At 43.2% G+C, this 24259-nt stretch overlaps 2 protein-coding genes across 4 annotated transcripts in view; both read left to right on the forward strand.

Moving 5' to 3' along the window:
• The first annotated feature begins 245 nt into the window (after nt 1-245).
• rsph14 (radial spoke head 14 homolog) lies at nt 246-10112 on the forward strand. Of its 2 annotated transcripts, none has more exons than XM_047380601.1 (6): nt 246-488; nt 959-1061; nt 2310-2428; nt 2514-2754; nt 2849-2985; nt 9744-10112. In XM_047380601.1, the coding sequence occupies exons 1-6, from the start codon at nt 314-316 to the stop codon at nt 10004-10006; spliced, it is 1038 nt and encodes a 345-aa protein (XP_047236557.1). In that variant the 5' UTR covers nt 246-313; the 3' UTR covers nt 10007-10112. The 2 variants fall into 2 exon arrangements, with proteins under 2 accessions (XP_047236557.1, XP_047236558.1); XM_047380602.1 differs by having other exon boundaries at nt 259-488; nt 2514-2742.
• A 146-nt stretch (nt 10113-10258) lies between these two features.
• The window catches only part of LOC124877436 (dematin-like), a 45568-nt gene continuing 31567 nt past the window's right edge, over nt 10259-24259 (forward strand). Inside the window, exons 1-4 of one of the 2 annotated variants that reach the window (XM_047380597.1) lie at nt 10259-10749; nt 11675-11854; nt 16023-16106; nt 16223-16326. The gene's annotated coding sequence lies outside the window, so the exon portion shown is untranslated. Of the gene's footprint in view, nt 10750-11674; nt 11855-16022; nt 16327-24259 lie in introns of both variants that reach the window. The other variant, XM_047380595.1, reaches the window with a different exon arrangement.

The following is a 24259-nucleotide window of genomic DNA, read 5'->3' on the forward strand; positions in this document are numbered from 1 at the left end:
ACAAGAAGTATCAGAACCAGAGGTAGAACTTAGGAAACTACTGGGTCAAGAATTTGCTTTGGCCACTTTTCACCAATAGAACTATAGATACGAAACCAACCCGCTACTAAACTTGGTGCTAGAGGGTAACTGTCTCATCATAATACAGAAAATGTTTGATAAAAACTGATGCAGCTGCAGGAAAAATAGATAAAAACAATCCACAAATGTCTGAGGTCCCTGAACGCGGCAGCAGGAATGTTTACCCTCTGTTGCCAGGCAACAACAGCGTCTATCCAACCGGTGGACTTAGGCCAGTCCAAACTCGGTATAGATGGCCGCTGCTGTTCAGGATCCGAACCGGGCCGCGGTGGCGTTCGGCCGGCAGGCCGTCCCGCAGCTGTTCGAGCAACTGCAGCAGAGAAACGCCCCCTGCAGCCTGCGGGTTCTAACATCACTCTGCGACCTGGTCCACGAACCGGAGCGGCTCTACCAGATCGTGACCGGAGGTAACCGGGCCGAACCGGACACTCAGAGCACGAACAGAGCTGCAGAAGGTTCTAGTACAGCTGATCCAAATAGAGAAAGTAAAGCCCTTAGATTTTAAATCATTCCAACCAATGAGTTTGGTTCTGGTAGAAAATGAGACTCAAAATATGAAAAACTGACGTAAAAGAAGTAATTTATTACAGATTATAAAGATATATTTTACGTTTATTTTCAATAGATAGATAGATGATAGATAGATGATAGATAGATAGATAGATAGATAGATAGATAGATAGATAGATAGATAGATAGATAGATAGATAGATAGATAGATAGATAGATAGATAGATAGATAGATAGATAGATAGATAGATAGATAGATAGATAGATAGATAGATAGATAGATAGATAGATAGATAGATAGATAGATAGATAGATAGATCAGGGTAAAGAAACATGCATCTGTTCACATGTTTTTCCTGTTCTGCAGGTTTCATTGCGCAGCTGCAGGATCTGTTGAAGGACGAGGATCCATCAGTGAGAACCAAAACCTGCGAGCTGCTTCATCTGCTGACAAGCCACAGCATCGGCAGGTAGGTCCTCCATCAGGACACCTTCAGGGTCAAAGGATAAAGGTCCGCTAGACCATTTATCAGCTCTGTGCCTGGAGAAGTCAGAGACACACGTCTTCAGAACCATCTGCAACCAACTGCAGGGTCCAAATAGAGGAGGCATAAAACATGCTTCTGGTTAAGGATCTGCAACACCAATGCCGATCAGTTACAGACACTAAAACCAAACTAGTGAAATAAATAAGAGGAAAAAATACAAAATGATTCTTAAAATATATAAAGCGTAATTGTGAAATATGTTCACAAAGAGACATGAAATGTACAAGTATAGGCACTAAAAATGACGAGAGATGAAGTAAAAGAGGAATAAAATGTCATAAGAGTTTGTTAAATATGGAGAGCCGTTTTATTTAAAATTAAATAAATAATAAATACTGCTATTGATGATGAAACGGCTCTCCATAGTTATAGGAGCCATTTGAGGTTTTTGGTGTTTGGTCATAGTTTTGGTCTGTCTTATTTAATTTTATTAATTCTGTTTGGTTTATATCTGAATTGACACTCTGACCTATATTTTACTCTACCACTGGTGGCGGTGTGGGGAAAATCTATATAGGTGTCAGGGTCAGAGGGCATCAGGTGTTAGGGTCTGTGGAGGTCATACGGTTTTTTACCGCTCTGTGTTGCATACTGGTTTGGCTTCATCATATCCACCTATTGACCATAATTGCCATCTTTTTGCATGCTGCCTTAAACCGCCACCCTGGATTTTGGATTTCATTCAACAATCAGTTTGTATTCAATAAATGGGAGCATTCCCAAACTTCTCCCAGTCCGGACATTACCTTACGAGCGCGTTAGGACCTGGATCCCCCGCACCCAGAAGCGACTAAAAATGGATGGAATTTGATAGCCGCTACTATAGCTAAAAATCTGAGAAGAAACAATAAAATGTGTCTGTCTGCGGGTTGTTGTTGTTGTACTCGGAGTTCACCAGCAGGGGGCAGCCGCAACTCATCTCTGACTGTTCCTGAGCTCCTCTGGTTACAAACCTGCGAGTTCAGAGCAGCTGATTTAAGGAAAATAATTTATTTTTTCATTTATAATCAGCATGGAGCCTTAGACCAGACTGACACTTCACATTTTTCTGTAAATGAGTCACAGCTGTAACAAAAACCGAACCTTCAGGACTCTACTGACATCTTCAGGCTTATTCTTCTTCCTAACAGAGTCTGTTGTAATCAGAGAGTGAGATGTTTGTTCCTTCAGGTTGGCTCTCCTCTCCTCCTCTCTTCTCCCTCCTCTCTCTGACCTTCTGGACGACTCCTCGTCCTCCTGCAGGAGGAACGTCCACCTGGTGCTAAATGGCCTTGCTCAGATGCCTGCAGGTAAACTCTCCAACGTCAGCTCAGAGTTACAGATCAGTACCTGAAGCTGAGTGAACATTTCTATCTGTGCCTGCATTCACTGCAGGTGCTCAAGCCCTCCTGATGCTGGTCCCTAAACTTATGCTGAAGCTTAGGCAGATGGAGGAGGAGCAGGAAGAGGAGGAGGCGTTGCTCCTCTCCACCCTCAGCTCCTGCTCCAGGCTGGACCCGCTGCCAGCTCTTGCATCAGATGGTGTTCCTGTGCTGGGTCACACACTGTCCCACTGCTCCCCAAACATCTGCAGGGAGGCAACTGAGGTTCTGATGGCGCTGAGGTACATCAGGAGGTGTGTGTATGTGTGTGTGTATGTGTGTGTGTGTGTGTGTGTGTATGAGTGTGTGTGTGTGTGTGTGTGTGTGACAGTCTCCTCCTGGTTTCAGTGTTCCTGAAGATGGGAAGCGGCAGGTCTGTGAGGAGCAAGTCCTTCCCGTTCTGATGGGTCTGCTGCAGAACGGAGACCTCCAGGTTCAGACCAACGCTGCAGGAGTCATCATGAACACCGTCATCATCACCACAGGTCCCTCTTCCTGTTTGGTTTTATTGAGATGATTCTCCAAGTGTTCATTGGTTCTGAACATTTGATCTGCAAACTGCAAGTCCAAGAAAAGTTTAGAGAAGCAAAAAAATGAGCAAAGGGTGTAGGATGAAGTTAAACATTGGGGGAACATATATTCTCTTAAAAAGGCTGGAATATGCTGTAGGGATCAGGGGAACAGCGCTAGGTTGGTTTAAATCTTATCTGTCTGACAGATTCCAGTTTGTTTATGTAAATGATAAATCATCTTTAAACTCTAGGGTTAATTGTGGAGTACCACAGGGTTCAGTACTTGGGCCTATTCTCTTTACTATATACAGTGCAGACCAAACGTTTGGACACACCTTCTCATTCATAAATATTTCTTTATTTTCATGACTATGAATATTGTAGCTTCACACTGAAGGCATCAAAACTATGAATGAACACATGTGGAATTATATACTGAACAAAAAAGTGTGAAACAACTGAAAATATGTCTTATATTCTAGGTTCTTCAAACTAGCCACCTTTTGCTTTGATTACTGCTCCACACACTCTTGGTATTCTGTTGATGAGCTTCAAGAGGTAGTCACCTGAAATGGTTTTCCAACAGTCTTGAAGGAGTTTCCAGAGATGCTTAGCACTTGTTGGACATTTTGCCTTCACTCTGCGGTCCAGCTCACCCCAAACCATCTCGATTGGGTTCAGGTCCGGTGACTGTGGAGGCCAGGTCATCTGGCGCAGCACCCCATCACTCTCCTTCTTGGTTAAATAGCCCTTACACATCCTGGAGGTGTGTTTGGGGTCATTGTCCTGTTGAAAAATAAATGATGGTCCAACTAAACACAAACCGGATGGAATAGCATGCCGCTGCAAGATGCTGTGGTAGCCATGCTGGTTCAGTATGCCTTCAATATTGAATAAATCCCCAACAGTGTCACCAGCAAAGCACCCCCACACCATCACACCTCCTCCTCCATGCTTCACGGTGGGAACCAGGCATGTAGAGTCCATCCGTTCACCTCTTCTGCGCCGCACAAAGACACGGTGCTTGGAACCAAAGATCTCAAACTTGGACTCATCAGACCAAAGCACAGATTTCCACTGGTCTAATGTCCATTCCTTGTGTTCTCTATCCCAAACAAGTCTCTTCTGCTTGTTGCCTGTCCTCAGCAGTGGTTTCCTAGCAGCTATTTTACCATGAAGGCCTGATTCACACAGTCTCCTCTTAACAGTTGTTCTAGAGATGTGTCTGCTGCTAGAACTCTGTGTGGCATTGACCTGTTCTCTAATCTGAGCTGCTGTTAACCTGCGATTTCTGAAGCTGGTGACTCGGATGAACTTATCGTCCGCAGCAGAGGTGACTCTTGGTCTTCCTTTCCTGGGGCGGTCCTCATGTGAGCCAGTTTCTTTGTAGCGCTTGATGGTTTTTGCGACTGCACTTGGGGACACTTTCAAAGTTTTCCCAATTGTTCGGACTGACTGACCTTCATTTCTTAAAGTAATGATGGCCACTCGTTTTTCTTTACTTAGCTGCTTTTTTCTTGCCATAATACAAATTCTAACAGTCTATTCAGTAGGACTATCAGCTGTGTACTGTGTCCACCTCCTGGATAACACAACTGATGGTCCCAACCCCATTTATAAGGCTTGAAATCCCACTTATTAAACCTGACGGGGCACACCTGTGAAGTGAAAACCATTTCAGGTGACTACCTCTTGAAGCTCATCAACAGAATGCCAAGAGTGTGCGGAGCAGTTTTGGGAGCGAGCGGTCTAATCACTGAGCTAAATAGTTATCATAATACTCAGGAATATCTCTTAACACAGTGCTCACGAGGGGAACTTTTATTCAAAGCGCACAAACAACATCTTCACAAAAATTCCAGAAGTCTCCCACCCCTCAGTCTTTACGGGGCGGTTTTTATACAGATACAAAGCATTAGTGTGTATTGTATTGCATCCTGACCAACTGACATCATCATACTCATTTACGTAAACCTTCTTGGCACCTTCAACATTGCTTTTCTCTACTTTTCCGGGAATACACATTTAGCCAAACATCTGGAAACATCAGATTGGCGTACGTGAAATTTTATAACATCACTCTCATAACTTTATCAGGATGCAAACTCTCAGGTCAAATTAACCTGGCAGGACTTTTAGGGATATCAAAACTTTCCCAGCTGAAAGCTCTTATCATTCCTTGTTCCTGTGGTCAACTGGACAGCTGACTTGATGTCACACTGACCTGGCAGAGTCACCAGATTTCCTGGCTGCCTGCAATAACAAGCTCATTTGTCTTCCCTCTCGCCAAGAACTTTCCTCTAATGTAATCTGATTTCCAAACAGACAGCTTGCATGTCTCCACCCAGAGTGAATTTATCACAGAGTTTATTTTCTTATGGTAAAGACAATAATAACACTTTCAAATTATCAGGCAGCATAGGATACATTTTCACTGTTACGCTGATGATACTCAGCTTTACTTATCCATAAATCTTGATGAACCCAATCAGTTAGATGGACTACAAGCATGTCTTGAAGATATAAAAACTTGGATGACTTTACATTTTCTGCTTCTAAAATCAGACAAGACAGAAGTTGTCATCTTTGGACCGGAGTCTTTAAAAAATAAACTGCTTAGTCAATCATTTAACCTGGATGGCATTAAATTGACCTCCGGTAATAAAGTAAAAAACCTTGGTGTTAACTTTGACTAGGACATGTCATTTAAATCCCATATTAAACAGGTTTCTAGGATTTCCTTCTTTCATCTCCAGAACATTGCCAAAATTAGAAATATCCTGTCCAGGAGTGACACTGAAAAACTAGTCCATGCATTTGTTACTTCAAGGCTGGACTATTGTAATTCTTTACTATCAGGATGTCCACAAAATGCAGTTAAAAGCCTTCAGCTGATTCAAAATGCTGCAGCAAGAGTTCTGATGAAAATTAAAAAGAGAGATCATATTTCTCCTATTTTAGCTTCCCTTCATTGGCTCCCTGTTAAATCCAGAATAGAATTTAAAATTCTCCTCCTCACATATAAAGCCCTTAATGATCTAGCTCCATCATACATCAGAGATCTGATTGGTCCATATGTTCCTAACAGAGCACTTTGTTCTCAGACTGCAGGTTTACTGGTGGTTCCTAGAGTCTCTAGAAGTAGAATGGGAGGCAGATCCTTTAGTTATCAGGCTCCTCTCCTGTGGAACCAGCTCCCAGTTTTAGTCCGTGAGGCAGACACCCTGTCTACTTTTAAGGCTAGGCTTAAAACTTTCCTTTTTGATAAAGCTTATAGTTAGAGTGGCTTAGGTTATCCTGAACTATCTCTGTAGTTATGCTGCTATAGGCTTAGGCTGCTGGAGGACATAATGACCACTTTCACCCTCTTCGCTAGATTCTCCTACTACTCTCCAATTTTGCATTATTTGCTGTTATTTCAGCTTTTAACTTTATGTTCTCTCTCTTTTCTCTTCCTAGAAGCTACACCTGGCCTGGCTCTGTGTCTACCTGTTTCTGGAGATTGGCATCGTCCAAGCTTCTGCTGGCAACAACTTATTGCTCACCCTCTACAGATGATCCACATGGCCCTGTCTTTTAGTGTTTAACCCTTTCTCTCTCCTAGACATGGCTACTGACTGAGCTTTTACTGTAACTAACTCTATGTCCTCTCTTTCAGACTCTAACCTTGAAAACTGGAGTGACTGCTACAAGTCACTGACTGGATGCAATCTGCTGGGTTTCCTTAGATAGAAAAACGTTTTATCCAATTTGAATAAATAACTGAATCTGACTGAACTGTTCAATGATTAGGATTAATTGGAATGTATGAACCTGACTTTTTTGAAGAGCCTTGAAACGACATGTGTTGTGAATTGGTGCTATATAAATAAAACTGAATTGAATTGAATATTGGAAACCTTACAGATCCATAAATGGTTTAAGATGTTTTATTGGTCAAAAATGCCACCAAACCCTTGATGTCCCTGCATGGCATTATGACATATGGTAATATACAGTATCAGGATTATACTTACAAAAGATAAAAAAGCAACATCTGTTGAGGCTTTTCTGCTACATAAAGAGTTTTAATAACTGATTTGCAGATGTGTTTAGGCTCATCCCGTCAAATCTGTTAATAGCAAAACCTCACCCTGAAATTAAAAGTGTTCACAGATTTATTTAAGACCTCCAGCCCTGAACCATCCTTTTTTTCTGGTTGTGCTGCTGCATTGCTGCTCCTAAACATACAGAATAGCTTCAGACATGCATGTCTAAGGTATGGCTCCTCAGCATAAAGGTGGCACATTTTAAAAATAAATGGGGGGAAAAGATCCACCTGTTGGTTACTATGGAGCAGCATTTCACCATGTAAATGTGCAGAACACTTGTGGGGCGTTCTAGTGCAGCTGATAACCTCATATTCTAACCCAAACCTTTAGATTACTGTAGAAATAAAAACATAATGATAAAAAATTATCCTAAAAAAAATCAACCTGACGTCAGTCCTCACCTGTTTTCCTTTCTGGATCTATTCTATCAATAATGTGATGTTTAAACTTTACCTCCACCCTGAAGCTGCCCCTGGCTCTAATCATATTTTAACACTAATCCAGCTTCCTCCGTCTTTCCACCTTTTATTGCTTCAACTGCCTCATTACGTCTGTACTATCATCCTCCTGATGAGACATTATTGCACATAATATCAGACATGATAAAAAGCCGAGGATGATTAGGTGTTGACCTCGTGACGTGTTACCGTTACTCTCTGACGTCACTCTTTTTAAGAAAACAAAGTCCTGCTGTTTAAGCCTTTTCTTTGGTGGGATTTAGCAGAAATAAGATGACAAGACATTTGTTGGATGGTGCTGACGTTACTTGGGAAGAATGACAAAGTTAGCAGTTCAGTAATGGACGGGTGCTGCTCCCAGGATTAAGATGACTTTACTCAACAGATTTGGTTTCTAAATATTAATGTAAACTAATAAGACTCTATAAAGCAGCCATATTCATGACAACATTCCCTACAGATAGTTTTTGCTCTTTCAGAGGTCTCTGATCAGACTGATACCGCAGACTGCCGCGTCTGCCCCGCATCCCAAACACTCAGAGCAGCTGAGGGAGGGGCGAGTTAGTGACGTCATGCTGCATTGCGCTTTCACAATAAAAGCAAGTGAGGTAAAGATTTCAAAGTCAAGTATTTTTCGCCACCGCGGTATAATTTTTTGGGGGGGACAAATGCACCTCTCTATAAGGCATAGGAACCGTCCCCCCTGGTTCCTATGCCAAACAATTGGGTCATTAACAACTGGAGCAGCACATCTGATTTATGTACAGAAATATATAATCAGAACAGTCATATCCAGAAAATCATAGTTAATACTTCCTGGTATGGATTTGAACCCAGTTGTAAGACAATGCAGTCGGTTTATTCCTCAACCCAGCAGATTACAACAGTGGTTGACTTTGCAGCAATACCTCATACCAAGCATGTTTGTGGCGACAGTGGAGGGAAAACTCCCCTTTAACCTCCAGCAGAACCAGGCTCAGTTACCCCTTTTCCACCGACATGGTTTGGAGCCCAATCCGGTTCCCGAACGTGATTTCACACCGCTGCATATGTTTCCACTGACAAAAAGAGGTTCCAGAGAGCCAATTGTGGTTCAACTCGAGCACCGCAGAAAACCTGGTTCTTCTGCACAAACCGCAACGTCACCCAAGGAAGGGTCGAAGCTGCAGACAATAGAAGCAACAAGTACGGTGGCGAAAATGGAGAACGTTACGTACAAACATTATTTATGTGTGCATAAACTCATTAAACACACATTAAAAGGAACATTGCACGCAGCTCAGCAAGCTCCGCCGTCTCGCTACCGAGCTTTTCTCCTACGTTGTGTAACACCCACTGTTGATGCTTGGCTCCCAAAACTGGTGGAAATATGTGTCAGTGTTCAACAAAACGCCAAAGTTCAAACGCACCAACCTGAAGAACCAGAGTTCCTTAAGTGGAAAAACACTAGCGCTGTAAGCGGCCATCTGCTACGACCGACTGGGGGTCTGAGAGAAAAGACAAGAGACACAAAAGAACACAGAAACACTGATCCAGGAGTACTTTCTATGGGAATGAAAAGTGAAATATTAATGGTTGTAGCTCCTTTAGAGGCTTCATCTATGAGAGAAAGACAGCTAAGCAGATGAACTCTGAACCAGTTTTCAAGGTTAGAGTCTGAAAGAGAGCACATAGAGTTAGTCACAGTAGAAGCTCAGTCAGTAGCCATGTCTAGGAGAGAGAAAGGGTTAAACACTGAAAGACAGGGCCATGTGGATCATCTGTAGAAGGTGAGCATTAAGTTCTTGGCAGCAGCAGCTCAGTTGATGCCCCCCTCCAGGAAGGTGCCGCAGGTAAACAAATAGCCAGGCCAGGTGTAACTTTTAGAAAGAGAAAAGAGAGAACATAAAGTTAAAAACTGAAATAACAGCAAATAACACAAATTTGGAGAGTAGTATGAGAATGTAGCAGAGAGAGTCATTATGTCCTCCAGCAGCCTAAGCCTATAGTAGCATAACTACAGAGATAGTTCAGGATAACTTAAGCCACTCTAACTATAAGCTTTATCAAAAAGGAAAGTTTAAGTATCTTCTTCTAACAGAGTCAGAGAGTCTCACGGAGGACAATGTCCATCACATTACTCTGATCTGTCCCCATGTATCATGTGACTTGTCAGCCTGACTTAAGCTCCTCCCCCTTGCAGGTAAATATCTGAGTCTGGAGCTGAACGCTGTCTCCGTCCTCCTCAACCTGCTGTCAGAAGAGGAGGGTGAGGATCAGAGGAAGAAGAGGAAGACTCTGGTCATCTACTGTCTGAGAGCTCTCACTGCTCTGGCTGAAGCTCCAGAAGGTCGTTGCCTTCTGCAGGACCATCTCTCCCTGCTGGAAAAGAGGAGCCAGGACCAGGACCAGGACATCAGGCGAGCGGCTCGGACCGCCATCAGAGTCGTCACCTGGACCCCCTGATAGACCTGGCTCTCTGATCTCCTGAAGCAGACTCAGTTCAGAAGAAATTAAATATGATACCTGAGATTTTTTTTCTTTTGTATAAATAAAATATGTTCGGATTAAATATAAAGAGCAGAACCTCTTTGAAATCTGGTTGATAATGATGATTAGGAGTCAGTACAGCAGAACCGGGGAGGTGTTATTAATATTTTGGATAATTTGTTTCTATATGTAAGTTTTATAAATTCAGATGAAGGTCTGTAGAGGAGTAGTTTGGATCATTAGGGTAAAATGTTTGGGATTTTTTACTAAGAATACTCAAAAAATCTGTTTTGTTATGAAATAAGACAAATGCAAACATGTCGATGGATATTATCACTAAATATATTAACTATAAATTTTTATTAAAAGTAAGTCCGAGGCAGAAATTTCTGCGAAGGACTAAACTTATCAGACGGCATCAGAATGAACAAAAGGCCTGTTCACATTAGCTTCAGCGGTTCTCCCACCACAAACAAAACACCAGGAAATAAACAATATTTCGATCGTTTCATCCTAAACTTATTTCCTCTGCCCAGACACCACCTCTTACGTGAAGAATGATGAACAATGAAAACTGTTGCATGTGATGCTGTGGTTCCTCTCCCGTCTCAGGCAGGGAGGAGAAAAGCCGCTTCACTCGAAGTGATTAGAGACACCGTCTCTTCTGGGGGAACTAGTGGCTCAGATTCATTTCCTGCAGAAGCTTAGAAAGTGTCGAGGTAGGAAAACTTTACTGGCCGTCCGTTAACTCTTACATGACTCCTCACCTCTCATCAACTCTTCTGGCACCCAAAGGACAATCCTCAGTCAGAGATCAGTTGTAGTTTCCACAAGTTTATTAAAACCAGTCTGAATTCAGAGAGGAAAGATCACACTTACACTGGTACCTGGAAACGTCTGTGTTGTCTCACTGGGGGCTGCGTTACATTACATTTTATACCCCACGCTGCTATGCAGTACACATACACAATCATTCTGTCTCTGGATGTCTCCCCAGCAACAGTATCAAAGAAACAGAGATACATTTCATCATTTAATTAAAGAAATGTTTCCCACACGTCTTCAGGAATCTTCAGTGAGAGGAGAACCATGCCTCCCTAATATACTGCCAGCTTCTCACGATACAGACAGAAAACACCTGCAACCTTTAACCTTGAATAATAAACACTCATTGTGTGATCACACTAGAAGCTACTGTTTAAGGATTTTTCTAACTCTCAAAAGCATAACTAAAAACTCCTAATAATTGTTGGATGGGTGCGAGGACTTGTTATCACTCATGTAAAAACTTTGTGCTGCAAGGCACCTGCACTCCGCTTTGTATCATGCTCTGGTATGCAGCCCTCCTGTGTGTGGGATCACCGTTATCTATTTCACACAATTGCATCCCGTGAGAACCAGCCTCCTTTCAGCGTCACACACACACACATACACCCTGTCTGAACTGTCTGTTGAACTCTGCATATAAATAAAGAGATAGGGTGTCAAAACTTTGTAGTTGCACTGCAATGTGGGCTACCCTTGCTGCAAGTAAAACTGACTGTATCGTTCTTGCCTCTGAGTTGACTAAATAATACCTAACAATTAACTTGGTCCTTCGTAGCCGGATTCATTCAATAACCTTATTTCTCTTTGCTTTAACAGTGACTCTGGGATCCGTGGGGGAAGCCTGACGTCGAGCGAAGCACCGCTGCACAGCCTCCTTTAGCCGGAGTGGCTGAAAGTCCAGATGTGTGAATTCACGTTTGGCCAGTGGGTTACCGCCTTCCTCGCCGCGGGTGACTCTCACAGGGTCCAGAGAGTCACCAAGAAGTCAACTTCGAGGTGAGACAGTTTTAAAATACAGTTCATAAGAAAAGTACTTAAAAGTCGTTGGTAGTGCGTCGCCGGTAAGGACGCTGCATTGGGATGGTTTTATTCCACCGTGAAAGGAATAGTGACAAATTAAGGTAGGGCCCCGCCAAGAAGGGGGCCAAATAAAACGACTAAGGGTTATTCCTCTGCGAGGGAATAGAATAAGCGCTGTAAAAGTAAAAAGAACGGTGTAAATTGAGCTCATAAAATAACACCAAGTTAACTTAGAAAAATTACAAGGTACCTGAAACTAACTGTGTGACTGTGTTGTGTGTGTATGGAGGACTAAGCATTTTAATAGAATCATAGCAGGATTCTGCTAGTCCTGTGTTTTCTTTTGCCCAGATTAAAACTACGTACTGGTGACTTTGGAGATTCAGGTCGGATTTCATTCCAGAAAATTAACACCGCTGCGAATTAGTCGCAGTAGAAGGCCGTGTTAATGTCCTCTCCTTAAAGTCTCATGCCAGTGACCTTTTATCTGGGACATTCATAGTTTGAAGAAAAATAACAAAGAACAATGGGGAAAGGACAGAGCAAAAGCTCTGGTTTAACAGAAATATGTACACAATGGCATAAAAAATACGGATTTTCAGGTAACTTAATAATCACTGAAATCCTAAAATTACACGGGGATCTTAAACTGGAGATTATGCATTCAAAAGATTCAAGAGACAATAAAAAACCTTGCCAGATTATAATTTCAAAGGGGACTTTTCAGTCCCTGAGTGCAGACAGTTGATAAACAGATTAAAACAAAAAGATGAATTAAAAAAACAACAAGAGCAGCTTTTAACTGACATAGCCATAATACTGAGGCCTTAAGAAAAGCACAGAAAAAACTTTCAGCTTAACTGAAAACAAATAAAGGGGGGCGGACCGCCACCCATCCCAGGTTAGAATACCAAGGTAGCCCCAAATTATAAAGGTGTTATACTACCAACAATATCATGATAAAATACAAAAGATTCATTTTACAGGGAAATAATTCCATATTTGGCTCAGATTGTTTGCATTCTTGATTTTTCCTCTTTGAGAGAAGTTAAATTTCAGCTCTGTGAAACGACCTCGACAAAGAGATGCAGCTGCCTGAAAACAAAGATAAAACTTCTGCAAACAGCAGAAGCCTGTCTCTGCTGAGAGATGGGGATTGTAACTCTACCTCTGCATGTGTCAAACTCAAGGTCCGCGGGCCAAAACCGGACCCAAGAAGTTTAGTGATTCTCTAGAAGTAGAGCCTTTTAATATGGTGATTGTGTGCTTGAATGTTATTTTGTCAATCAATAAGCAGTTTTGTCTACATTCTGCCACAATCTGCCTTTTGAAAATGTTTTGAATCTTGCTCTTTATGTATAAAAAAAAAGAAAAATTGGCTAAAGTCTGCAGACACAAAATGAACCTGGATTGAAGCTCTAACTAAGTTTATTTAATCTGAGATCTTCTCCAAATGCAACAGTATATGTCAGTCTACATGAGATACTAACAACTTCACCTACTGGTATAATATAAAGATCTGATTGAATATGTGAAACAAACAATGATGAAAGTTTTTCAACAGGTGATGCTCATCCAGGAGGAAGACAGTGTTCCTAGGAAATGCAGCTCATTCATTAACAATCAATTTTTCTCCTATAGGTGGAAGTTTTGCTGACTAATCATAGGCTGGATCTATGAAACATTATGTGCACAGAACAAATGACCAAGGTTCTGACTGACTTATGAACCTCACTGACCAGACAATGATAACATGACACCCAACAGACAACACCTTTAAGGTGGATCCACTAAGACCACCTTATTGATTCTTGGTGAATAAAAAAAAGAATTGAAGCGTTCAAAACAGACCTTGTGGAAATAAAAGGGGTTATGAGGAAACAATGTGCATTTTAAGAATAATAGAAGTCAAATTATGTTCAAATTTTTGCAAATAAAATGACTCTGACAGAGAAATAAGTAAGTAGTGTGTGAATGTGTGTGAATGGGAATGACTGATTTCATTGTAATGCATCTTTGAGGGACCTTAAAAGTGCTAATAAAGGTCTGATGTTCTGATGATCTTTGCCAAATTTATATCTTAATAAGGTTTCCAGAATCTTTTCCAGAAAATCATATAAAGATAGCAAAGGTTCTACCTGTAGTAAAATACTGATAACCATAAGAAAGTTCATAGATCCGTCTTCAATTTTTCATAATTCTTTTACAAACAGGTTATTTAAACTTTCATGTGGCCAAATGTCTGTATTTAACTTTCTGTTTTTGTGAAATAAATGTCTGTTTCATGTTATGTAAAAATTAGAGTCCTCAACATACCATAATAATATTAGGTCAGTTCTCTATGATAAAACAAAAAGATTTTAACAGATGTTTAGACTTTTTCCAGTCAGGTTCAAAATGATTGAATTAGACTCAAACTTAACATAAGATGAAATGAACCTTAACAGAATTACTGAACTGGACTGAAATAAAGAAAACTTTAGTTAATTGAACTAAATACAAAGCTGACTGAAACTGGATGTTGTATCTATAAAACTGGGTAAGATAAACTAAGATTATAAGATATAATATGCCCTTCATTTTTTGTGTTCATCAGTGAGTGAGTTTTTATTTTTTATTTTTAATAAGAACTAAACCAAGCATTATTTAAAATAATAGCAACTACCAAAAATAGTGATCTCATTTTTAAATGTAATAAGGACTTACTTTATAAAAAAAAAGATAAAATAAAGTCCCCAATAAAATAAAATATGATAAAAAGAATAATAAGAATTTGGAAAAACAAGAGACTTTAAAACCTCTGCAGGAACAGCACTGACACTGTCGAAAGTGGATCCTAATACAGGAATCTGGAAGCTCATTCTGGCGTGGATAGTCAAAGTCCATCCAAGGACACATTTAGATGAGGCAGAGGGACAAATACAGGGCTTAGCTGAGAGCAAAGAGAGCAACATGGTTTTCAAACATCATCAGGGACAGAACTAACTCATTTCAACCTATTAAAGAGAAAATGTCAGATCTGCTATTTATAGACACAGACGTGCTGAAAGACGCCCAACAGTCAGCAACCAAGACAGAAATAAAGGCCTGGCTAAAGAGAGGAGCACAGAGAAAGATAAACCAATCCTCCCAAAAAATGTATACAACACAGCAGCTACAGTGACACATTGGGAAGACCCACGTGTCAAGGGGGGAATATGTCACATCTGGTAAAGCATTAATACTACACTATACATTTTTCTGACTATTCAAAGAAATTTTGCAGATCATGCATAATTTGTTGCAAACACAACTCACAGGGCAACATGAGGCCCAAAAGAGGACAGTTCCCAGCAGCAGCACACCCATTTCATACCATACATAGGGATTTCATCAAACTGTCATGGTCACAGGGGAAGAAATATTGCCTAGTGGTAATAGATGCATTTTCTAAATGGGTTGAAATATACCCTGCAAAACATTGTGATGCACTCACAGTAGCTAAGAACCTAGTGACATATTTCTTCCCCACATATGGTATCCCACAGATTATAAGGTCAGATAATGGAACTCATTTTGTAAATAAATTAATAGAACTAAGTTCTAATGCATTAGGGTTTCAGTTAAAGATTAAGGAAAACAATGGAAGAAACAGGGAGGCCATGACCCGAATGCCTATCCCTGGTTAAATTATGGATGAGAATAACTCCAAATCAAACTGGTCTTACTCCATTTGCCACCTACTGTACATCATTGTATAACTCCACCCACTATATTCTGAGTCTGAGATCACGTGACACCAAGTTGCTGATGTGAATTTGTATTCTCAAAGAAATAGTACATGGCAGACCGTTTTCTCTGCCTTCTGACATGAATGAAATAGAGAAAGCACAACAGGAACCTTCATTAGCTGAGTGGATGAATAAAATGTTGCAGACAAAAGAAAAACAAATGTCCAGTGGTCTGCCGATAATCTCTGCTCCTATCCCACAGAATGAGGCCTGGAGACCTGGTCCTGATTAAGACACTCCACAGGAAGGATTGGAGCACTCCTCGGTGGAAAGGGCCGTTTCAAATACTCCTGACAACGCCCACAGCTCTGAAAATAGCTGAGAGGCCTTCCTGGATCCATAAAAGCCACTGTAAGCCAGTTTTGCCGTTACAGGAGCCAGATCAACCGACGGGGTAGCAGAAGGAAGTCCGGGTTCAAAGGAGTTGGAGGACCCATAAGGCCCAGCGTCTCAAACCGGTGAAGAAAACAGCTGATCTGCGCCCAATTATAAAATGGCTCTCTGTAACATGTGAACAGGACTGATAAGCCTGAGCTTTATACTGGCAGCAGTACTTATTCTTCTATCACTACAGGACCCAGGAGAGAGGACGCCGCAGAAAAGGTGGACAACAGACGGGACCCATCTCAGACCACTGACGGAAGGACATGACGCACATCCATTTCTGCAAAACTACTGGTACTTGGTTAGATTGGATGCTCACAGGGGGATGGATAAATCTGTTTAAGGTTCTCTTAGTTGCAGTAATAGCATGCATGGGCCTTCTGTGTCTCCTGTCAATATGTATTATCCCATGTTGCAAATGCATGGTACAAAGAATAGTAACTCAGTCAGTCACGGTGGCATATGCAACACTGAACTAGGTAGAAATGCACAAAAATGAAGTGGACGATTATGATGACATGTTGTAAATAAATCACATTGAAAGCCTGAGTGTACTCATACATTGTATTTCATAAAATGACCTTACAGCAGAAAATCGAAAGAAGTTGTTGTTTAAGTGAAATGAGAAAAAGTACAATGATGACATAAACAGGGCAGATTTGTAAATTCCTTTATTATGTTTCACTGTTTTCATTAAGTATTATTCTTTTATGTTTTCAAGTATTGATCTTTTATTTTTATGTTTTCAAGTATTGATCTTTTATTTTTATGTTTTCAAGTATTAATCAACATTTAACTTTTAATGGTCGCCAAGGGCGGCTGGGCTGTATGAGTATTTCCCACAAAATATAATCTGTTTACCGTCCGTGGGTTTCTGCTCATACAGAGTATTTTTCTTATTCGTTTTTATATTAAATGTTTTTACTCGTACTCGTACTCGTACTCGTACTCGTCGTCTTCCGCTTATCCGGGACCGGGTCGCGGGGGCAGCAGACTCAGCAGAGACGCCCAGACGTCCCTCTCCCCAGACACCTCCTCCAGTTCCTCCAGGGGGAGCCCAAGGCGTTCCCAGGCCAGCCGAGAGACATAGTCCCTCCAGCGTGTCCTGGGCCGTCCCCTGGGCCTCCTCCCGGTGGGACGCGCCTGGAACACCTCCCGAGGAAGGCGTCCAGGAGGCATCCGGTATAGATGCCCGAGCCACCTCAACTGGCTCCTCTCGATGTGGAGGAGCAGCGGCTCTACTCCGAGCCCCTCCCGGATGGCCGAGCTCCTCACCCTATCTCTAAGGGAGTGCCCGGCCACCCTACGGAGGAAGCTCATTTCATCCGCTTCTATCCGGGATCTCGTTCTTTCAGTCATGACCCAAAGTTCATGGCCATAGGTGAGGGTAGGAACGTAGACCGACCAGTAAATTGAGAGCTTTGCTTTTCGGCTCAGCTCTCTCTTCACCACAACGGACCGGCACAGCGCCCCCATTACTGTGGCAGCCGCACCGATCCGTCTGTCGATCTCCCGCTCCATTCTTCCCTCACTCGTGAACAAGACCCCGAGATACTTAAACTCCTCCACTTGAGGCAGGAACTCCCCTCCAACCTGAAGAGGACAAGCCACCCTTTTCCAGTCGAGTACCATGGCCTCGGACTTGGAGGAGCTGATCCTCATCCCAGCCGCTTCACACTCGGCTGCGAACCGCCACAGCGCATGCTGTAGGTCTTGGCTAGAGGGGGCCAGCAGGACCACGTCATCTGCAAAAAGAAGAGACGAAATCCTCTGGTCCCCAAACCAGACCCCCTCCGGCCCTTGGCTGCGTCTAGAAATCCTGTCCATAAACGTTATGAACAGGACCGGTGACAAAGGGCAGCCCTGCCGGAGTCCAACATGCACTGGGAACAGGTCCGACTTAGTGCCGGCAATGCGGACCAAACTCCTGCTCCACTCGTACAGGGACCGGATGGCCCCTAGTAAAGGTCCCCCGATTCCATACTCCTGGAGCACCCCCCACAGGGCATCACGAGGGACACAGTCGAATGCCTTCTCCAGGTCCACAAAACACATGTGAACCGGTTGGGCAAACTCCCATGAACCCTCGAGTACCCTGTAGAGGGTATAGAGCTGGTCCAGTGTTCCACGGCCGGGACGAAAACCACACTGCTCCTCCTGAAGCCGAGGTTCGACTATCGGTCAGACTCTCCTCTCCAATACCCTGGCGTAGGCCTTACCAGGGAGGCTGAGGAGTGTGATCCCCCTGTAGTTGGAACACACTCTCCGGTCCCCCTTCTTATGAAGGGGGACCACTACCCCAGTCTGCCAGTCCAGAGGCACTGTCCCCGACCGCCACGCAATGTTGAAGAGACGTGTCAACCATGACAGCCCTACAACATCCAGAGACTTGAGGTACTCAGGGCGGATCTCATCCACCCCCGAAGCCTTGCCACCGCGGAGCTTTTTAACCACCTCGGTGACTTCAGCCTGGGTGATGAAAGAGTCCAACCCTGAGTCCCCAGCCTCTGTTTCCACCACGGAATGCGTGATGGCAGGATTGAGGAGATCCTCGAAGTACTCCTTCCACCGCCCGATAATGTCCTCAGTCGAGGTCAGCAGTCTCCCACCCCCACTATAAACAGTGTTGGCGAAGCACTGCTTCCCCCTCCCGAGGCGACAGACGGTTTGCCAGAATCGCTTTGAGGCCAACCGGTAGTCCTTCTCCATGGCCTCACCGAACTCCTCCCAGGCCCGAGTTTTTGCCTCTGCCACAGCCCGGGCTGCAGCACGCTTGGCCTCACGGTACCCGTCAGCCCCCTCAGGAGTCCCACAAGCCAACCACAGCCGATAGGACTCCTTCTTCAGCTTAACAGCATCCCTTACTGCCGGTGTCCACCACCGGGTTCTGGGATTGCCGCCACGACAGGCACCGCAGACCTTACGGCCGCAGCTACGGGCGGCAGCATCGACAATAGATGCGGAGAACATGGTCCACTCGGACTCTATGTCTCCAACATCCCCCGGGATCTGGTCGAAGCTCTCCCGGAGGTGGGAGTTGAATACATCCCTGGCCGAGGGCTCCGCCAGGCGTTCCCAGCAGACCCTCACTATGCGCTTGGGCCTGCCAAGTCTGTCCGACTTTCTCCTCCTCCAGCGGATCCAACTCACCACCAGGTGGTGATCAGTGGACAGCTCAGCCCCTCTCTTCACCCGAGTGTCCAAAACATGCGGCCGAAGGTCTGATGATACGACAACAAAGTCGATCATCGACCTCCTGCCTAGGGTGTCCTGGTGCCAAGTCCACTGATGGACACCCTTATGTTTGAACATGGTGTTCGTTATGGACAAACCGTGACTAGCACAGAAGTCCAATAACAAAACACCACTTGGATTCAGATCGGGGAGGCCATTCCTCCCGATCACGCCTCTCCAGGGGTCACTGTCGTTCCCCACGTGGGCGTTGAAGTCCCCCAGCAGAATAATGGAGTCCCCGGGAGAGGCACTATCCAGCACCCCCGACAGGGACGCCAAGAAGGCCGGGTACTCTGCACTGCCACTCGGCCCGTAGGCTGAAATGATAGTCAGAGACCTCTCCCCAACCCGAAGGCGCAGGGATACGACCCTCTCATCCACTGGGGTAAACCCCAACACGAGACGGCTGAGCTGGGGGGCAACAAGCAAACCCACACCAGCCCGCCGCCTCTCCCCATGGGCCACTCCAGAGTAGAAGAGAGTCCAGCCGCTCTCGAGGAGATGGGTTCCAGAGCCCACGCTGTGCTCGAACTGCAGGGCTTGCAGCGTCGCTTCAGTGAGGAGACATCAACTGTACAGAAGAAAACTGCGGTCAAGTGAGCCGACAGTCAGAAATACGCGGTGACGGCAGCCGACACCAGCTCTCTCTTAAAGATTAGCGTCACGCATACAAGGCGCATTATATATACTACACTTGGGGTAGTTGTGTATTTCTCCAGAAACCTACAGTGAAATTATGAAATACTAATTCTGGTTATAATATAGATGACCCTCTAATATAATCTGAATGATTGTGTTGTCACCTCTCATGGTTTTGGAGAAATAAATTCCTGAAAGTGGGACAAATGCATATAATGGTTGAGCATTTTGAGGTATTTTGACAAGATATTTCTCCAAAACTGTACAGTAAAATATTTATTATTTTACATAAAACATGAATTTGAAAGTTGTACAAATGTAATTAATATAAATGTTCTGTAGGTTACTTTTCTGTTTTCCTCTTATTTTCTCAACCGTTGCCAGGATCGGGTCCTTTCTGCTCCATTACCGTAATGCACCTTGTATGCGTGACGCTAATCTTTAAGAGAGAGCTAGTGTCGGCTGACGTCACCGCGTATTTCTGACTGTCGGCTCACTTAACCGCAGTTTTCTTCTGTAGAGTTGATGTCTCCTCACTGAAGTGACGCTGCAAGCCCTGCAGTTCGAGCAGAAGTTCAGAGATGCGGGGGATCAGAGTCTGCTGCTTTAGTCAGCGCTAACCAATAGGGAAACGTCTTACAGCGTTCGTCTTTAGGCCCCGCCCAGGATGTTCATGTTTCCAGAACTCAAAATTCTTTGAGTTCAACCAAAAACAGAGAGCGTCAAAACCAAAAACAAGAGACTCGTAACCAAAGATTTTTGACCTGCACAAATAAAAGTTAATGTTTTGCAAATAACTTTTTTCTCTTTGTGAGAAGAAACTCTGAAAGTTTTGATCACAACTTAATATTTTTTGATTGAGATTAGTTTTTTTTTTGATTGAATATTATTTTTTTGATTGAGATTAGTTTTTTGTTTGATTGAATAATATTGAGACAAATTTAACTCCATAGAGTCAGAGCCGCACGCTCCGTCTTTACCGGACACTTTCAAAACACTTAATTTCTCTTTAAAATTGCCCAGGAGGGTGTGGCTCACTCCTGTAGGCGGGATCACGCATGGGGTAGAGTGCTCTGTTGGGCCCTCCTTATCTCTCTCTATGCGGTCAGAGAAGGGCTCATAACACACAGTTCCTCCCACTTGTGGTGTGTATACTTTTGACGGTTCAGGGACAAACGGGTTGTAATGCGCACGTAACTGGCCTGATTCTGTGTCTCCTCTAATATATATTTCTCCATTTTGCACATCTATCACTGGATATATACCATGTGTAGACTATAGGGCGGAGGGACACTCGGTGGGGGTACTGCTGGTTTTTCTGACTGCTTCTCTTGTCTTCTCTCCTTGCTGCAGTGAATCAATCCCTGCAACAAACGACCCCATTCTGTCTCTTTCTTCCCTGCGTCTTTGCTTCAACTTTACACTTTATTCCACCAAGTCGCCCTTTCTTATCAGCTTTAATCAACCAACTTTTTTTATCCTTCAGATGCCTCTTATATTCTCGGTTCAACCATCTACCTAACGGTTCTCTGTCATCCATTCCTCCCTTTCCTTCAACAATCACCTCCTTGATCTTTTCTATAGTTTTCTGAACTTCCTTCTTTGACTTTTTCTCATGTTTTTCCATAAAGTCTGCCAGCTTACCTGATCTGACCACGGTTGCCAGGACCTCTACACCATCCATCATCGCTCTTTTCCCCATCGATTTCTCTTGCCATGTTGCTCAACTGTTGTTTTATTACATTATGGTACGCTTGTTTTCCCTTTTTTTTTGTCATCTCTATGGCAGTACAGTTTATAATATAATCACTGCTTCTACAATCACGCACACACAAGTGCAGCCATTCGCAGCCACTCATTTGTATTCTCTCCTCACTCATATGCATAGTAAATCCAGTTAGACAAATACAAATACAACAGGATATATAGCTTGCATGCGCGGAGGGCCTTGAACCCTTCCACTCAGCGGGACTTTTTCAATCTCTCCTGGTCCGACCGCTGTGATGCCAAACCCGGTTTGACACCTAGGAATCAACCCTCCGTTGACTCCCTGGAATTCCTTTTACTTAATCTTATTATTATAGTTTCACCATTTAAGTATCTCAACTGTCTTCCCTCACCTGCCAGTTCAGGGTCTATTCCTGGCCACACGAGGCGTCCCAATCCCTCGGGGAGGCTCTTACTAACCCCAGCCTAAATACCCCAGTCCTCGTCAGGACTGAGTTTGGATTGCCAAATCCGGAACTTATTTATTTCAACACCGTCACCATTTAAGTATCTTCGGTGAAAAGTATGTTACAGCCTCAACATTCAAGTATCTCGGCTAAATTTTATCTTGTGTCAATCAACAAATATTTTTACGCAATATATCATTTCTTTACCGTAATACATTATTTCAACCAACAAATATTTTACCCAAAACTGATCAAGACTGTAAATTTAAGAAAAACCAGATATCTATTCCACAACACCACCTACACTATTAGCAGGCAAAAGGAGAATAAATATAGATCTCCTTACCTTTTATTTTGGGTCGACCCAGTGGTGTTGTAGAACGACGTCCGCCTCGTAGTCAATTAATTATCCTTTAGTTAGTGCCAAATCCGGGTCATGGCACCAATTATTGAGGTAGGAAAACTTTACTGGCCGTCAGTTAACTCTTACAGTACTCCTCACCTCTCCCCGACTCTTTTTATTTGGCACCCAAAGGACAATCCTCAGTCAGAGATCAGTTGTAGTTTCCACAAGTTTATTAAAACCAGTCTGAATTCAGAGAGGAAACATCACACTTACACGGGTACCTGGAAACGTCTGTGTTGTCTCACTGGGGACTGCGTTACATTACATTTTATACCCCACGCTGCTATGCAGTACACATACACAATCATTCTGTCTGTGGATGTCTCCCCAGCAACAGTATCAAAGAAACAGAGATACATTTCATCATTTAATTAAAGAAATGTTTCCCACACATCTTCAGGAATCTTCAGTGAGAGGAGAACCATGCCTCCCTAATATACTGCCAGCTTCTCACGATACAGACAGAAAACACCTGCAACCTTTAACCTTGAATAATAAACACTCATTGTGTGATCACACTAGAAGCTACTGTTTAAGGATTTTTCTAACTCTCAAAAGCATAACTAAAAACTCCTAATAATAGTCAATCTATAAGCAGCAAATTCTAAATATATCTTAGCTTTAGCTACTAATGAGAAGGCATTTATATTTCCACAGAAGAAAGACTTAAGACTGCTTTTCTTAATTAACTATTTGATTAGCTGGATGCACTTAGAGTAGATCATGACTTTTGGTTGTTCTTCAGTCAACAGATACACTAACATCAGACCGTAGTGTGCTTTGGATCCAAGGATTCTTCAAGTCTTATTCGCTGGGGAGCTTCAAAGACCTTCAGGTGGTTTGAGATGCCATCACCTGGGCTGCAGAGTAATGAGAAAGAGGCGTGTCTAGGAGAAGTGTTTTGTTAGTGGCTCCATGACATCACAGGGATTCCTGCTGTGACTCCTCCTTCCTGGGCTGGACTAAAGTAGGTTAATGTGGTGCATTTAGGGACTCAGAGTTTTTACCAGTCTCTTTATGTGTACAGTTCACTTCCACGTTTCATGCCATGTCTGGAGCACAACAAACGTTTCAACATCCAGACTAAGTCCAAACCAGAGTTTGGTTAAAGGTTGGGATAAAAAAGATGCTCTCAGCAGTAGGAATCTGCGCTGTGCTGAATGTTGCAGGGTCCAGATTCTTATCAAAGTAAACCCAGACCCTGAAGCTGATGAAAAGAACCAATAATCCTCCATCCTCCCTGAACAGAGTTCCCTCCCTGACCTGCTGCTCTGAATGAAGCTGCTCTTTACTCAAATTAAGGTCATCAGCAGCTCAGCGCACATGGATGGACCTGCTTTCTTAACCTTCAGCCTGGCGCTCCGGGCAGAAACGAGCAAAACTTCATCAGGAAGCTGGAGAAAGAGAGCCCCACTAGTAGTTGTAGCAACGGACCAGCAAAAGGATGGAACGTCTCTCAGGTTCTGTCAGAACTTTGTTGGATTCTAAAAAGACAGGATTTTCTGAACACTGCAGTGAAATACTGCAGTGGGAAGTATCCTTTTTCTTTTGTTAAATCTGAATTCGTCAACATGTGAAGCAAAAACCTAAATCTGAAAAGTGTGGCATGTATTTTCTGCAGTCATTTTTACTCTGATATTGTGAAATAAAATCTAGTGTAACCAGTTACCTTCTGAAATGTCCTCATCAGCAACCAGACTCCATCTGTGTGTCTAGCTGCAGCTGTTCTGTTTCTGGGCTCAGAGGTTCCTTAGAGAACATCCAGCATCATGAA

This window comes from Girardinichthys multiradiatus, chromosome 12 (assembly GCF_021462225.1).
Source record: "Girardinichthys multiradiatus isolate DD_20200921_A chromosome 12, DD_fGirMul_XY1, whole genome shotgun sequence".
Lineage (NCBI taxonomy): Eukaryota > Metazoa > Chordata > Actinopteri > Cyprinodontiformes > Goodeidae > Girardinichthys > Girardinichthys multiradiatus.